Here is an 18093-nt window from a genome sequence, read left to right as displayed (position 1 = left end):
CTAAATAACTTTCACAAAAAGTTGATTTATTTGCAAAAACTTAATAACAAACTATTGATACACCCATATTTTTCAGAACTGTCTGCAATGTTTCCACGGCGAAGTACCTCTGTCCATACAGAAGGGGTATTCATTGCTTCTGAAACCTGAGAGCGGATGCACTATGGATGAGTACAGAGTGTTCGCTCATTTGTGTCGGGCTGGTTACCGAGTGCTACGCCATATGCCAAACCTCACTGTGACTGCTTACGAGAGGACAATAAGACTGGACCAGCATCTTACAGAGCGCAAGACTTATAGTGGTGTGAAAGTTCAAGAAATTACCCTTAGAGATGAAACTGAAGCTGATATTGAGAGTGCTGAAGTGGTGGTGGAGAGTAAACCACATAATATTGCAGGAATGCAAAAAGTACCTGAGAAAGATGTGCGAGAGGAAAGCAGTGATAAAAATCTATGTAACAGTGAAAAATCAGCACCTTGTAGTATTGAGCATTCTAAAAATCTGACGAAGCAAATCCCTGAAGACATAGAGACAGAAAATGCTGAGGAGCTTGCTATAGAGAAAGATACAGTTGAGATACCAAGTAATGGCAATCTAGCTTCAGATAATCTTGAAAATATTGAAGTTGAAGTTAAAACGGATAATGTAATTGTAGAACAGCATAAAAAGCAAAAACCAGACGATGACACTGATGGAAGTGATTCTGATGAAATGATTAGAACTTGGAATGAAGCTTTAGATAACCTTCAACATCCTGACTCGATGGAAAATTCCATGGAAGATACAGTGGAAGAAAAAGATAAGAAACATAATACAGACGATGACACTGATGGAAGTGATTCTGATGAAATGATTAGAACTTGGAATGAAGCTTTAGATAACCTTCAACATTCTGACTCGATGGAAAATTCCATGGAAGATACAGTGGAAGAAAAAGATAAGAAACATAATACAGACGATGACACTGATGGAAGTGATTCTGATGAAATGATTAGAACTTGGAATGAAGCTTTAGATAACCTTCAAGATTCTGACTCGATGGAAAATTCCATGGAAGATACAGTGGAAGAAAAAGATAAAAAACATAATACTGATGATGTGATAGAAGATAATGCCAATGAGGAGATTTTTGTTGATGAGAGTAAAAGTTTGGGTAATTTTGAAGAAAGATCTGGAAAGAAGACGGAAGGTAGTGCGGAGGGTACAAGCGCACAAGGGAAAGAAGACGAACAGCACAAAAAGCGCAAGAGCGATGATGTAGAAGAAAATGTTGATGAGGAAATAGGTATTGATGAAGGTTCTGAAAAAAAGGCCAAAGAAAGTGCCCAAGATGTAGCCATAGAAAATCGGAAAAAGCGTAAAACTGACAATGATTTAATACAAAGAGTTGATGTCGAAACACCTTTAACTGATGATAATGTTGAACCCAGTGTTAAGTATAAGGTGGATGATCGTGCAGAGCATACAGTCGCAGAAAAGTGCAATAAGTATAAAAAGAATAATGATGTACTAGAAGATCGAATTGATGCAAAAAAGTCATGTGATCAAAATCAAGCATCCGTTAAACTTATAGAAAATATTGAAGAGATTAAAGATAACCAAGAGAATATGGACACAGAAGAAAAAGAATCTTCTGTTGAAATCGAAGAAAATTACAACACAAATTTACCCTCAACAAGTACGACAGAAAATGTTTTCAATTCAACCCAAGAATCTACTGAATCAGTGAAAATGAATTCAGAAGAGGTGAATGTATCTAAGAAAACTTTGAATAGCCCTGTTGGAATGTTGTAAGTATAAACTATATTTTGAAGTGTATGGGGTAAGCCTTTGTTTATTTAGTCACTCCATTTTAGTGATGGTTGAATCTCGAATCTTCGAATCTTGAGTTCCAAAAATAATTACAAATGGGCTTATGGTGATTAAAAAAGCAAGAACGGAATAGGAACCATTTAAAAATAAATATTACACTAACCATAAATGACTACTCTTTGCGATGAAAAGTTACGTAATTACTTTTGACACATGGAAAAAATAATAGACGACTAATCGGTTACATCTTTTAACCTATTAACCTAAATCTGTCATAAAATGGCAATGTCACAGTGCTACACTACATAAGGAGGTCAATAACCTCTATAGTTAGTCAATGTCACAGTAGGCCTACTGTATATTACGACGTCAATAACCTCTATGGTTAGGCAATGTCACAGTATAGTGTATATTACGACATCAATAATCTTTATGGTTATGCAATGTCACAGTCTATGCCTTATAATTCTATTCAAAAAATATTTTTTGTTGATTCTTGAAACTTGTTAATTGAGTGTCGAATCCGTATCTTTTCTTAAGATTCGATAGATTCGGATTTGACGCATCCCTACTCCATTTAATTGATAGGAGTTTACATCTTTGTAACCTCAGTCATAGGGGTTTGGTTAGATTTACTGGATCATTTTAAGCTTATTTTGTAGCAACTGAGACAATTTTGAGAGAAAATTAAGTATACGGTAGTAAAAACAGTATGTATAGCCTAGTGAACATTTTTGTTTTATATTTTATCGAGAAAAACAAACAATTTTGATTGAATAATTTTCCACCCTTCCGCCTTCCCTAAGGACATTAATGTAGACTGTCTATTGCAATAAGTGAACAACTTAGCTTTACATGATGGAAACAATGGATTTTATAAATTACCTACCCATTTGCAAATTCAAGACTTTGTACCTTAAACAATAAATGTAAGTACAACCGACCTGCCCCTGGTGGGACACCTTGAGAGTGAATTTTGTCTTCAAAGAGTTCAAAACTATCAAAAGTTATTGTCTTAAAGAGTTAAAACAATCAAAACTTGATATCAAAACAAATTATATTTTTCACTACATCTGTACCTAAAAAAATCAAATTAAATTCAATTAAAATCAATAAAGGATTATTGGAGTTTAAGATTTGTACAGTAGAAACTTGTTTACACAACCCTCAAAACAAGTTGTAAAAGTTTGTTTTTTCAAAAAATCAGCTTACTGACTATGTTACTGTGCAATTTTATTTTATTTTAGCTGTTTACAGCTAAACTGACTTTAATTCTTGTAGAACAAAACGGAAGCTACGCAAAATTCAAAGAAGGAAATTTAAGCTTGCTGAGAAAACCTTGGGGATTCTTCGAAACATGTTTGCAAAAAAATCTACAAATCTAAAGAAACAAAGTCTAGACAGTATTATAAAAAAAGCAATGGAGAACCAAAGTGGTGGAAAACAGAATGAAGGATTTCACTCAAAAATCAGGTAAAGATATGTTCAAATGCAGCACACAGTTAATCACATTAACTACCTATAGTTTCTGTAAAAAATCATTTGCATATTATCATTGACTGTTACTAAAGTAGACATCCAATCTATATGAACGAGCTGTTGCCAATTTTTGTTCTTTCAAAAATAGCATAGTTGAATGTGCCCGTCGTAGATTGCACTTGTGTCTAAAATTTTATATTCTACCTTATTTTTTGTTACTAAAAGTTGACGTGACGTAAAGGATACTATAGATCAGTTTTAGTCAGTCAAAAAGTGTGCATATTCAACAGAAATCAGTTATTTACTTTAGCACAATCAGGCCCGTTTTTGACCCTATCAGCGCCCTAGGCACAACTAATAGTAGCGCCCCTTTGCAATTTATATAACGGTGTCCATTGACCGAGAAATACGGGAATCATGCGGGAGTTTTTCGAACCGGGAATTATGTGAATTTTGTATTTCTACCTAGAATTTTCAATTTACCGCGATCGCGCATGACAACAGTGACGTTTACATGACCGCGGTAGACGATATGTCTACAAACGGCCGCGAGGGATGATCATATTTTTCCACGATCACGGGATACGATGATAATGTCCACACGACCGTGGGAAACAGCAAGAATTTTGCCGCGATTGCGGAAGACGACGACGATCTCTACGCAACTGCCGGACATGATCAACATTTTGCCGCAATCGCGAGAGTCGATTACCATGTATTCATGACCGCGGGAGACGATTGTGATGTCTACATAGGACCATAATCCCCTATGTAGCCCGCGGGGAGATACAATAATGATTTCTACACGACCGCAAGGGATGATCACAATCATGCCGCGATCGCTCAGGACGATGGTAGCCTAATGCCCACATGACCCCGGGAAAAGATCAGAATTTTGCCAAATTCGCGGAAGACAATTATCTCCATATGTCCGCGGGAGATGATTACAATTTTGCCGCTATCGCGGGAGGCAATTACTGTGCCCAAACGACAGCGGGGGACAATATAATGATGTCTTCACGGCCGCGAGGGGTGATCAGAATTTTTATCACGATAGTACAAGACGATCATAATGGCCACACCCACACAATCGCGGGAAAAGGTTAGAATTTTGCCTCATTTGCGGTAGACGATGATAATCTCCTCACGACCGCGGGATATGTTCATATATATATGGCCTTGATCGTGGAAGGCGATAATTATGTCTAAACGACCCGACCGCGGAAAATAGTAGTAAGAATCTTGCCACAAACGCGGGAGACGATTACGATGTCTACACGGCCGCGAGGGAATATCGGAATTTTTTGTTATTTTTGGCGCCCCCAAAAAAGCCAATTGCCTCGCGCCCTAGGCACGTGCCTACCGTGCCTATTTGGTAAATCGGCCCTGAGCACAATATGTCGGTAGCTCAATTTAATTACGTCCATTTAGATAATAAATTGTCACCAAGTTGTGTCTATCAATAGTCAAAGTCAAAAACTTAACACTGATACTTCCTCCTAATATTGGACTTCTCCACCGAGTAGGTTGCAGAACTCTCTGATTAGGAGGAAGTATCAGTGTTGTAATTTGTGTTTTTATGTGTATCTATTAGCCCCTGAACTCTTAAAACTCTTAACTTTCTCAGGTGAGCTGTCTGAACCTTATCCTCTTTTCAAAAAATCCTAATCAACCACTTGGCTTTCCTTTAAAATACAAAGGAAAAGTGGACTTCCACGAGTGGATTTAACCAGGCTGCGGATTAACAACAGTAGCAAAAAATCAAAACTAAAAATATATTAAGCTAGTTAAAATTATGTTATACCAAGACGTTAAGCCTGAGGAAGCAGACTATAGAGTTGCCGGTGTTTACTTCAACGACCACCAATGAGTGGATAAGTTACATTTTGCATGTGTTTTAATTTACTTAACCAATTCCTATTCATATTCAAACATCTTTATCCATCATAACTCATGTATATTGGCAATACAGTGAATAGTGTCAAAATACATAATATAAAAATATGTTTTTAGGAAATATTTCATAACAAGAGCAGAAAGTGAGTCATTACATATTTGAGACCGTGTGTAAAGTGTGAGATTTATCAAGCACTTTCAATGGTCATGAATATGTATGGACACACATTCACTTGAGTTTTGGACGTTACTTTTCGCTACACTACAAAGACTAATTATTTTCTTGAACATTACAAAACTCATTTTTTAGGTTATAACTCCAATTTAAAGTTAATATTTACTTTGGTTGTACAGTTTTAGTTGTTGAAAACTGAAACAGTTGACAAAACAATAACAAATATTTGTTTGTTTACGTTGGCAAAATCCAAAAACGATAGTAAACATTACTTTCGCATAGTAAACATTCTTTTGCCGTTGTAAACAATGTGATGATGAATTTTTGCAGGTGATAAACATGATATCAATTACAGAAGATATCATGAACCCCCTCCCGTCTGGGGGTTCTCCCAGAGGGGAGGTAATTGCCCGGTGTTGGAACCGGCACTTCAGGTAGACCACAAGCTATGGACGACTGGACAAGCCAGCCTCTTTGGGTTGTACCCAAAGTGAGAGTACCCAGTGACATTCCCTCCATTCAGGGTGGTGGGGGTGTTCAGCTCTGCTAGTGTTGATTAAGTTCATAGATCTTTCACCTGCCTGTAGCTTGTGGTTGTGACTGAGTCCTACCTGTTGTGTACGACTGACATTTTGTGAGGCATATCCTCGACTTTGGAAGTAGCCTCGTCCTGGGAGGTGAAATACCTAGCCCCCAGAGGGGAGGTAAATGCTCGGTGTTGGTATCGGCATTTTCAAGTAGGCCACAGACATGGACGACTGGGCATTGGGTCCCAGTGACATTCCTTTATCCAGGATGGAGGGGTGTTTAGCTCTAGGAGAGATGGAAGTGCATCATAATCTCTAACCTACCTGTGTCTGTGGTTCTTTGGGCTTCGGCCTGCTTGTTGTGTGCGACCAGCATTCAGTGGGCAAATCCTCGACTTTGGAAGTAACCTTTCCTGGAGGTGAAAACGGGCAAGTACCCGTAGCTCACGGGGACACTCAAGGGCAACGTAACTTTCCGCAGTGTGAGGGCAACGGTTTGTAGGCACTTATGCAAACCAATCCCTGTCTCTGAGCACGGACGGTATGGTTATCTTGAGTGTGGGGGGTTCTTCCCGGAACCTCAATTGAGTCAAGGGTGTCGCCACCTCTGGTGGATAGGTTCATCCGGGTGGGTCCCACTTCTATACCTGCCTCCTTTTGGGAAACCCTGATGGCCTGGCAGTGATGTTGGGTCTGACGGGCAAATGAAGTAGATCGGGTGCTGGGTCCGAGCCCGCCAGGGGTATCTGGGGATCTATCGCTCTGGTTATTTCTGGTTTCCCAGCAATGGGTAAGGCCTCGATCGGGTAGTGGTGTAAATGGGAGGTTGGGGTTCCGCTGACGGTCCCCTTCCTCCTGGCTATTGATGGCGGGTTCTGCCTGTCAGGGATTAGATAGGTCCCGAGTGTTGCTTGCACTAAATGCGTCGGGGCGCTCTACCATGGACCTCTAGGTCCCGACCTAGTGGAACCCAGGTGGAGTGACGCTTAAACAAGCAGCCGGAATCCCTGGTTAGGATTGAGGGGCAACCCTCCTTCCGAAGGGTCTGCTTCGGCAGCCGGCGAGCCTGATGACCTTAAGTCATCCGCCCATGATGTGCTAAAGGTTGATGCGTAAGCTTCGGCCTACATCATGGGGCCCGGGTATGTCCTCAAGGATAGGTACCGGGTATGCAGTCAGGGGGCTTCGGCTCTCATGACAAATAATGTAAGGTGATAAACATGTTACGAAAACAGGTCATTTCACATTAGTGTAGCGAAAAAGCATTTAGCTTGGATTAATAAATATATAGGATGGAGAGGACACAGCTAACTCACCTGATGAAAGGTTGCTGACAAGAACACATAAAAATACTTGATATATCGCCTTTTTCAGAGGCTTATTAAAATAATCAATTAAAATATCTAATCTGTCCAGAAAACATTTACATCTGATTTAGGTGTTCTGTAAATATCAATAACTAGCTGTACCCGCGGGCTTTGCCCCGTTTAACTTCATAAGTATTCGCATGGCTCATTCACGTCCTGGTTGAAGTTCGTTCGCTACGCTCACTCACCTTTTGGATGAAAATTAGCTGTTGTCATAAATTTAAAAAAAATAATAGTGTTGCACCCTGTTGGTAATCCTTGTAACTTTGATGCTATTGAACATCATAGAACAGAACCAACTTGTTTAATTGAAACAGCTGTTAAGATTCATTAATTCCTTTTAAATATGAAAAATCATAAGGTTAACATGGGGAACTACAGAGCCACTGGGGCGGAGCCCGAAAGGATTTTTGAGATAAGAATATGCTTTAATGTTAATCGGGAATGTGAGCTATCATCATGCCAAATATCAGCCCAATCAGTCCAGTAGTTTATGCGTGATTGAGCAACACACACACAAACTCACAAACTTTCAGATTTATAATATTAGTAAGATGAGATATTTTTGTTTTTTAATACTAAATTTACAGACACAAAATTCAAATTGCAACTCTTCAAGTAGAAAATAACATATTGAATCCAGCACCGAGACCCTCCTCAACTAAAAAATCTTCTCTGCCAAAATAATAACCCCTTCTTTAGACTTTACTTTTCTAGAAAAACTAGATTTTACTAAATAAGAATTAAAATTAATTTTATTTATATCATAGGCTTTTGAATAGGCCTATAGAAAAATATACATGTGATAAAAAGTATAAGTTACACCTCATCCCAAACGTTTTATTAGTACTTAAACCTGTATTAAAACTTACATACATTCAAAGTCGGTGTTGGTTATTTTCCAATAAACTGAAAATTTAGAAGCACAAGTTCTCCATTATACCATTATATTCTTTTACAATTTGCAATCATTACTACTGTTTGACACAGTTTATTAATTTGTTTGCAGCTCACTGTTTGATCTGGAAGAGGATGTTCCGGTGTGTCCCCCAGAACGATGGCAGCCGCCCATAGTTATTTCTGAAATCCCGGAAGACGTGGAAGTAAGATTTGGATACACATCTCCTGTCAAACCGAGCACAATCACTAGGGTAACACAAACATCAAGCAGATGAATATTTTACTAATTTGTAATGTGGATAAGGTTTTTAAAATTGGATATGTGTGAATGGGATTTCAAGTCTCACCTAAAATCTTGAGTAATTGGGCACCAAGCCTAATTGAGATGAGTCTAATTGTTACTTTCTAGCCACGTTGGTGATTGCAAAATGGGTCTGCAAAGATTATGTAGGTATACAAAATTCATTGTGTAACAGTGATTGCAGAAGATGTTCAAGGTATCGCCACAGTTGTAAAAGGGAATCAAGGCAGTAGCTAGAATAGGGAATTGGCACACGGAAGGGACTAAGGCTAAAGGTGTAGTGACGTCATATCTCTAGTGGCTAATGTCTTCTCTTGAGGTAACACGATTACCGTAACGAGACGATGTGATGTCAGCGGCGTTCGTGGCGTAGGTGGTAGCGTCCCGGTTTGGTGGTCATGAGGTCCCGGGTTCGAAATCTGCCGGGGACCTTAACTTTTTGTCAACGATTTTTGCTTAGAATGCGAATACTTCTTAACTGTACACCTTTTGTTAGAATTTGATGCATTTATTATTTTATTTATGAACAGAACCTTTTTTAAATATTGAAGCTTTATTAGATTTGTATCTTATATATTTTTATAGTGTCAGCAAGTTTGGTTGGTTAGGTTAGGTTATGACAGTTTAATTTTATAATACAAAAATTTTAAAATAAATTTTATAATTAAAAATTATAAGTTATCATTAATTAGATTTTTATTTTATATAGTTTTTATATTATCAGCAAGTCTGGTTGGTTAGGTTATGTTATGACAGTTTAATTTTAAAAATAAAAAAAATTATTTTACAATTTATTACAAATTATTTTATAATTAAAAAGTTAATTTTATATATAAAAATTTAAAAAATGAATTTAAATTTTTTCAACTCAGCGGTTCTAGCGGCGAACGCTGACACTACAAGATATGTTAACCTTAGTCCCTCCCGTGTGTCCCACCGGCTAGAATAGGGGCCTATAACCATAAACAGCATTTTGACGAAAACAATAGAAAATGTAGAAAATAGTCCGCCAGCTGGCCTGTCAGACTGCAAAAAAGTACTATACCAACATGAAAAATTAAAATGTCAAGATGAAACTTGGTAGGTTTGTATAAAAAGACATTTCTGCCTTCTTCAAAATAACTACCGCTTCAGCCCAGATAGATATTTCCCTAAATCAAAAACAAATAAATCCCTCGTATTTTATTATACTTAAACGATATTTGAAATCACTTTTGTGCCGATTCACTCTTACTTAGTTTAGTTTAATTCATACTACATTTAGTTATAGTACATTTTTATTTGTTATTGAAAATATATTTATTTGCATTTTTCTTCTATGATTATAGTAATCTCAGTCATAAAAAATATTTGTCTCAACAAGTTAGTATACAGTATTTGGTTTTTTTTTTGTATTTGGAGAATTTCCACTGATATCGCATCAGCGACATGGTCGTCAGGTTTATATACTTTTCTTGCTTTTAATTGATATAAAATAGATTCATTTCCTCTTCAGGGAAAATATTTATTTGCGTGTCTATATTTGACTCTAAACCGCTCAAGAGAGGTACTCTTTACACACACTATTTTACACAGCTTAGGCTATACAACTATTGATATATGTTGGTGTACAGTGTTGATGTTTACACTTTTCATCTCCAGTTAAATTTAAAAGCTATTCTTTTATAATATTATAGCTATTCCGTTGTTTCTTGCATTGAAAGGATTAAGGTTATGACTATGGCTGGATTTAGATTCTACTGCATTTATTCATGTAGCCTATTTGTGGCAAAAGACTAGATTTGTAGAGGAATGAAAGTGAATGAAAGGAAAAGGAATGAATCAAAGTGAAAGTAAATGTAGAGATGTATTTTAGTCTTTAACATTCGATAAAAGTTTTCCGAGAAAATAAGTAAGACGAATAAATAATGAGGACACAAACATATTGCAGCGCCCTTAGGCCGGAGCCTTTAGGGTCTGTTGGTAAATGGTTATGAAAATCTATTCATCTAAATATGCCATAATCACATGCAGCATGACAAATTAATGACAAGCAGCATGAGAAATGACAAGCATAATCCTTCTTTTCTTTTAACCCTCCTGGTGTCAGTCATTTTTTGTGTGGTTGATATTTTGGGCATTTTGCAGTAATATTTATTAAAAAATGTAACAAATCTACTTTGTAAAAAAACTATACCTTGTTATATATTGTTGTGCAGCTAAATATATGCACATTATGATTCAGCACATATAATTAGGGTTTTATAACTATTTTACCATAAAAAAAATACCTAGAAGGATAAAAAAATACAAAATAAAAATATGAAAAAAATGCTTGTGCCCCTATTTTTATGAGTAATTGTAACCAAATAAAACATCTGAAATAGCCATTTATTTCTAAATATTATAACAAAAAATAAAATATGAACTTTAGTATGGTTAACTTAATTTTTAGGACAGCCAACAAGAGTCATAAATATGATCGAAGAATAGTCGCAAAATCACTCACTAGGCATATTACAATGACTTTACAGCCATTACACATGACCTTAAAATATATTACTGCAAACACATCAAACCAACAAGTTAGTCATCACTGATTATTTTGTACATCTAAATATGTAATCTAAACAGATAAAAATCTGTTTTCAATAAAGAAAATATAGTAACAAACAACTTGTAAACAACAACAACAACAACACGCAACACGGCAAGCAAAACATTATCTTTGTCTCAAAACATCTGGAAACAGTGAAACAGACAAACAAAAGTAAGTTTGTGAAGCAGACACCAGAAGAAAGCCAGTTTTCTGCTGTTTACAGTGATAAAAATCCATTCCAAATTGGACTGAAATTGACTGAGTTAAAAGACAATATGTAACCGTCTACACTACCATTGACACATCGACGCTTGACATCCCAGAGCGTGTCATTACCATCGATGCATCGATTTATGACACTGGGAGGTTTAAGTGAACAAAAATATCTTGTAATATTTGTATTTTATTTACAATCATTATGTTTTTCTTTCTAGGAACCTATTGAAGTCATCGATATAGCAGACAGTTCATCATCATCTTCATCAGAAGAAGAAGGAGAAAAGAATAAAGATGATGCTGAATCTGACAGTGACATAGAAATTATTGACGAAATTCCAAATCCAGTTTATGAGAATCTAGGGGACGATGAAGATTATGAAATCGTAGAAGTACCTGTACCAAAAAAAGAAATTATTGTTGAGACTTTATCCTCTGATAGTGAAGAAGAAGAGGAAGATAATAGCAGTAGTTCAGAGAGCGAGAAAAGTTATGATGGGAATTGGAAGCGAAGCACGTCTAGGAAAAAGAAGTTTGTAAGGCCCCCGACAATGAGCCATTTGACTTTTGCATCTGTCGATGAGTTCTGTGAAGAAAAGAAACCTTCAGAAAAAAATATCAATGCTGAAAATATTGTCAATTCTGAAGATCGTCCATCTTCAGGAGCTAAGAGACCTGTGTTTCAAGTGGAGAAATCAAGGAACGAAATTTTGGACATGATGCCCACAATGGCTGGACAAAATAAAAGGTTAATGACACTTGATAGTCCGGATTTGAGACTAATACCAGATAGTATTGTTCTGAAGCAACCCTCATATATCTACAATACCAATGTATTGCGAGCTAGAGTATTCCGTCAGGGGTTTAGAGGCAGAAGGAACTTTCACGGCCCAAGGTTCAGTAGTTTCAATCCGTACTACAACAACACTGTTGATAACTTCTACCCCAACCAGCCCTTTGGAGGACCACAAGCTGTATTTCAAACTCCCCAGTTAGCTCAGATTTTGGGTGGAAATGACGTCTCTTTAGTCGCAAGAGGTGTAATGCAAATTGCATCTGCACTAATGATGAATATGCCACAGAATAATATCAGTAATGGAATAATCCCTTATAATCCTAGGCCACGTTTCCCTATGCACCAAAACTTTCCTCCCATGGCCACGCATCACTTTCCACCAGTGAACCAAAACTTAACATTTAATGAGCCACGCATTTTAAATCGCCATGCTTTTAACCTGCCTCATAGAAATAATCCCAGTTTTGAAAATCTCTTTGATATGCCACAGACATCCAATTTTGGATCTCCTAATCACATTAGATTCTCTGATGACTCCAATTCACCTGTTGTTGAAAGCGATCGCAGTATCTCCGTGGATGGTGAGTTTGATTTGAGCAGCAGCCATCAAAATGGAAGAAATTTTAGAAACAATCAAGGAAATTTCAGGAACAAAAGAGGAAGATATCCGAGGAGTCACCCAAACAGAAGAGGTGGATTTTCTCAACAGAATTCAAGAGGAGGGGCATCGCAAAGCCATCAGTTTATAGATCCTGCGTACATTAAACCTGATATCCCTCTTCCTGGTGTTCCTGGTGAGGAAAATTCAAATTCTCAGTTAGACTTCATCCCAATTCCATCTTCAAATTCGTCCAATAAACCTGTGGAAATCATCAGTATTGATGACAATGATGATGACTTTGTGCCTAGGAGAGGTATGATCAGCAAAATAGCATATAGGACAGAAACAAAAAGGAGAAAAAAGGAGGAAGCAAAAAAGAGAAGAGAGGAGGAAGCAGTGTCTCAAAAGAGTTGTCCTAATGCAAACTCCAAAGAGAATACGGTCCCAGAAATTATTTTTCTCGATAGTCCTGTAAGCAACTCTTCTTTTTCACCCGCTGTCAAGGAAGAAAATGAAACTACTGTTCGGGTCAAATCTGAATTGTTGAATGAACAAAGGAACGTAAAACAAGAAGAATCAAATCCAACAACAGCTAATGTGAAACAAGAATCTGCCGAAGGCTCTACAGTGAAAGAAGAAAACCAAACAGGAGTTACAGTGAAATCTGAAGAAACTGCTCAGTCAGCAGGAGTCAGTGGTGTTAGAGTAAAGGTGGAACATGGCGAAGCTGGACAAAGTGTAAGGGTAGAGATTAAAATTGAAAGTTCCAGTGATACCTCCTCTGTTGTTAGTTTACCTATATCAAATCTAGTGAAAGAAGAACCGTCACAAGTCAAGGAAGAAAATATTGCTATAAAAACTGAAGATGCTAACAATGTGAAAACTGAAGAAGATAGACATGAACTAAAAGAAGTATTAGATCCTGTAGTGCAGGTTGCAGAGGTAGACACTACTGAAAATACAGAGATGGACACTATTGATAATGAAGCTGAAAGCTCCAACAAAGATAATAGTGAGGCTGTTTCAAATATGAGTGACAATATCGTTCTAGCTGGTAGTGAAGAAGTAAATAGTATTGAAAGCTGTTCAAGTAGTGAAAATGTGTGTAACAGAACTGATATTTCTGAAAATTCTCCTAAAGGAAAGGTGTCTACTTGGGCAGATGTAAAAAAGCAGAATTTACCTCTCTCTACTTCCCAAGACGCAGAGAGTCAAGATGAATTTGATAATGAAGAAGATGAAGAACTCAAGCCGTTGTTAAGACCAAGACATTGTAAAACAATAGGTATGTATTACAAATACTATAAAATGGACTATACATTTTCATTAATTTAATAAAAACTAGTTAAAAATTGTTTTTTTTTTCTTTCATTGATCCGAGCAATATAAGACAAATTTATTTTACTCTGATAATGTGGAAAGAGACCCTTCTTATTTTCTGCAAGTAGGCTAATATCTCTATGAACAACCATTTAACTTTTTTATGATTAAATTTCACAGTAAAACTTGATAAAATCAGAGCCTCCTAAATAATGTTTCTCTATCTCATCAGACGCCACCCAGTTAGTTTGTAGCTGTCAAATTTTGTATAAGTTGTTGTCTGCCTACAAATTTGGACACTGGTTAATTGTGGTTAGTTTTCACTCTGAAAAATCAATTGTCTACTCTCTAATAGTTCTGATGCACCCCTTAAACATTCTAATCCAAGACATTTTTTGGTACAATTGTTTCCTTACTCTGTATACCTTATCTCATCTCAGTTTAACAATTTAACACTCTGATTTCCCTACAGGTACCGTCCTATCAGCCCTTCAGATCTTCAGTCCTTTCAGTGCCTCACCACCTGAAGATATTTTAAGGCTGAAGATCAGTTTTGACTTGTACCTTCCAGTAGAGTTCCGTAAATCCCACCGCGGCCTTCCTCAGTACAGGATTGTTGTTTTCAAGTAAGTCCTACTTAAAATTTAATTTTACGCTTTTTCTATTTCAAAATTTGTTTTAATGAGTTAAGCAATTATTACCGTCAGAGTATTGCAGGTTAACTTAGGTAAGAGAAAGTATTCTTGTAATTATAGTGAGAGGCCACCTGCCTTGGGCGGAATGCCAAGTCCATCAAGTATCTGATGTTTGTCAGAATCTGAAGCGCTCACTGGAGTGCGTAAAAGCCCACTGTGTGATTGGTGCTCTTAGTTACATGGTTTGTTCCTGCTCAAACAATTAATCAATAATCTATTTTTGGGTGCTATTTCTACAAAGAAATCCTTAGAGATAAATATATCATAGTTAGTGATGATTTTAATGTAAAGGACAAGTAGACTACATAGCAAAATTCCAAGAGCGAATTAAGCAGCACACTTTGCATGAAAGATGGTAAAATAAAGCAAGTTCCTTGGCGAGAAGCTATAAAGCTATAACATGACAAACTTCAATTTTTAAACTTAAATTAAAATAATGTAGTCTGGATGTTTAAAATGTGGACTGTAATGCAAACTCTTGACATTTTTACAGGAATGCCCAAAAAAGTTCTTTCTCGAGGTATTTGTAAATTCATTGTTTATTGGAATTTTGTGTTGGGAATTATTGTTTTGCCTAAACTATTCAAATTGAAGTGAGAAAATTGTGTCTGGACCGAAATCGATAAAAACCTGTTTGCTTTTACAAGTTGGTTAGTTTTTTCCTGCTGCACTCATCGTGAGGTTCCAGTATTTTTAAACCTTTCTATTAGTGATGGTCAAAACCATAAATTACAAATCTCGAAACCAAAACCGAAACTTAAAAAATCGAATCTCGAATCTCAAAACCTAAATGTGGAACTTTTTAGTTACCTGATCAAGGTTTCTAAAAATACAGGTAATGATAACATTTTCATTATGATTATGCGATCAAAACTGAAAGAGATTGACTCCTGAGACATAATAATATAAATGTGACGGATAAACTTAAAACCCTAAATAACATATTTTTATAAACAACAAATACCTATTAAAATAAATTAAACTCCTGACATTAACATAAACATGAATATTTCACTCTAATTAGAACATTGTGTGGTCAATATTTCTTTGTGTTTAATAAATATCGATATGAAACTGAATTACAGGTTGTTCCTGTATTTAAAATGCTTTTTGCAGTTCAGAATACAATTTACTTGTTTCATTAGTCTTAATGGAGATGTGTTTGCTCCATTGCTACCAGCTTATAATGACACAAAAAATGACAGTATTTGAAAAATAAAATTACCAAAATTTTCAATTTTGAAACTTTTGAATCTCGAAACCAGCCTAACCGAAACTGTTCCAAAGTTTTGATGGTTTTGAGATTTGGTTTTGACACATCACTACTTTCTATGAATGTATGAGCATTGTGTGTCATAACTTTCAGGGAAAAGGGATAGTTCCAAGCAGTTGCTTGGACACAAATGGTATATAAGTTATAATACAATTAATTGTATATTTCACCCTTCAACAGGACTTTTTTTTTGAAAGAAGTAGTAGAATGCTACCCATTCTTTTATTTTCTTTAAAGGGGTGATTTTCAAATTATAATGTAATATCTTTATAATACATTACAAACTTTTAGTTTGCTAGCAACTATGGTATCTGGAACTTATTTTCTGGGGTAAGTTAGTTAGTTAGTTAGGATTCACTCTTCCTGTATTCCTAAGCCAAGCCACATGCAGCTCATTTAGGAAAAATTACTTTCTGTAAGTTTTTGTTTATGGGTGTCTGGTGTAGGTCTCTGCTAGGTTTGTTGGGAAGCTGTTGCATGGAGAATGGGTAGACAGTGATACTACAGTGTTTTTGTTCCTTGTAAGGTTAAAGACAGCACCTGGTGTCATCTGTTCAAGAAACTAGTAAATTAGTCTAATGATTTATGATTGATCCATACAATAATTTGTGTTGTAGAGGAACAGATCCTCTGCCCAGCCCAGCCCAGCTGCGGGAAGTCAACCAGAGGTTTCAAGACAAAGTACCAGTGTTGAGTGCAGTTGTCGCACCTGGCTCTGTTGTGTTTTACACATTCTCCAACGTCCAACTGCCACAAGACTCGACGTCTTACAGCAAATGATACCGGCCATGGGTATTGTGGAACGCAGAAAATGGTAACATTCCTTGCAGAATTAAAAATCCAATTACTAAGCTAAGTTAAAGTTTTGTGTTTTCTAACTTACTTTCTGGTTTGTTAAGTTTTAAAATAGTAATTTGCTATTGCAGAAATGTTGAAAAGTTTGCTACCTAGAATTGGGTGTTTCAGTGCAGGGAAATTGTTTAATGAAACAACCAATCGGTGTTATGTTAAGAGATGTAATCTATTTTTTTATTTTATTTTGACGTAGAGCCAACGCAATGATTGGCGTTGTTTTATAAAGGCATGGAGTTGAGCTAGCAACTTTCAAAACAAGAGTCCCGGGCTTATAGATACATGACAAAGGATACAAAACCTAACACTGCTATTTTGTGTCCCTAGAATAGGACTTTTTCAGGGATTATATTTGAACCAAGGACCAAAAAAAGTGTTCAATTTTGTGACCTTTTTGTTGTAAATTTACCGGCACTGGACTAATTTTCCCAGGTAAGCTAGCTGGACTCCAATTCTTCCCAAAACAGTTTCCTTCCACAATTTGTTGTAGTGTTTATTATTTTCTATATTTTTTTAATCTTGGTGTTATTCAAAATGTAAACTAAGTTTGTAGTAGCTATAAGCTATTTGCTGTGTCTCTTAGTATTTTTCATTTTTAACTTAATATTTTCAATTTTGTCTGATTTTGGTATTCATAGCTTATTTGTCATTGGTATTATCAAAACTAAGAATTGGTGTCAATTCTTTACTGATTAACGAAACATTTAAATTAAATTGTTCGGAAGATGTTACCCTAAACTAATTTTGGGATCAGTCTTGGAATGAAAGTATTCTAATTTTGATTCTGTAGATCATATTTTTGCTAATTATATAATGTGCACTTTGTTCAACCCAAAAATTTTTTGTTTAAAACCCTTCTTAAAAAAAAACTGTTGTTTTTTGTTACTGTTGCCACTGACTTTTGTTTTATCATCATTAGTTTTGGCTTTCTTGTGTATTTTGTAATATTCTGGATTTTGGTGAGACATAAAAACTATTTTTTACTGTAAGTAATTTATGTATTTTATTACCATTAAAAAAATGTTTTATGTGTTATCCATAGGATCTTATTTTGTAGTCCTAATGTTATTTTTTACTAAGTCTATGTATAAAGTTGTAAAATAAAAATTGTTTACTGTAACTAACCTTTTAATATACCTTGCTAAAAATTGTATCAACACTTTTAGGTTTTTCCCAGATGCATAAGTAGAACAAAACATTACACAGAAGTAGTGGACTTTACTGAATTGTTTTTGGCCTACAATAGATAATTAGGTGTGATTATTGGAAGTTCAAATGGGCTTGACAGATGACGAGTGAGCCAG

At 36.1% G+C, this 18093-nt stretch overlaps 1 protein-coding gene across 2 annotated transcripts in view; it reads left to right on the top strand.

Annotated features, from left to right (window-relative positions):
• The window catches only part of LOC128999904 (uncharacterized), a 37842-nt gene extending 20206 nt beyond the window's left edge, over positions 1 to 17636 (top strand). The window contains exons 4-9 of one of the 2 annotated variants that reach the window (XM_054426674.1): positions 77 to 1791; positions 3095 to 3286; positions 8267 to 8360; positions 11471 to 13934; positions 14442 to 14595; positions 16555 to 17636. In XM_054426674.1, coding sequence (XP_054282649.1) covers positions 77 to 1791; positions 3095 to 3286; positions 8267 to 8360; positions 11471 to 13934; positions 14442 to 14595; positions 16555 to 16717 — 4782 coding nt within the window. In that variant the 3' untranslated portion in view covers positions 16718 to 17636. Of the gene's footprint in view, positions 1 to 76; positions 1792 to 3094; positions 3287 to 8266; positions 8409 to 11470; positions 13935 to 14441; positions 14596 to 16554 lie in introns of both variants that reach the window. The other variant, XM_054426673.1, reaches the window with a different exon arrangement.
• Positions 17637 to 18093: the final 457 nt, after the last annotated feature.

This window comes from Macrosteles quadrilineatus, unplaced genomic scaffold, assembly GCF_028750875.1.
Source record: "Macrosteles quadrilineatus isolate MER2022 unplaced genomic scaffold, UCM_ALF_1.0 Scaffold_8__2_contigs__length_117827958, whole genome shotgun sequence".
In the NCBI taxonomy this organism is placed as follows: domain Eukaryota; kingdom Metazoa; phylum Arthropoda; class Insecta; order Hemiptera; family Cicadellidae; genus Macrosteles; species Macrosteles quadrilineatus.
Note: the sequence above shows the minus strand (reverse complement) of the source record. Positions and strands in the feature narration are given on the sequence as shown.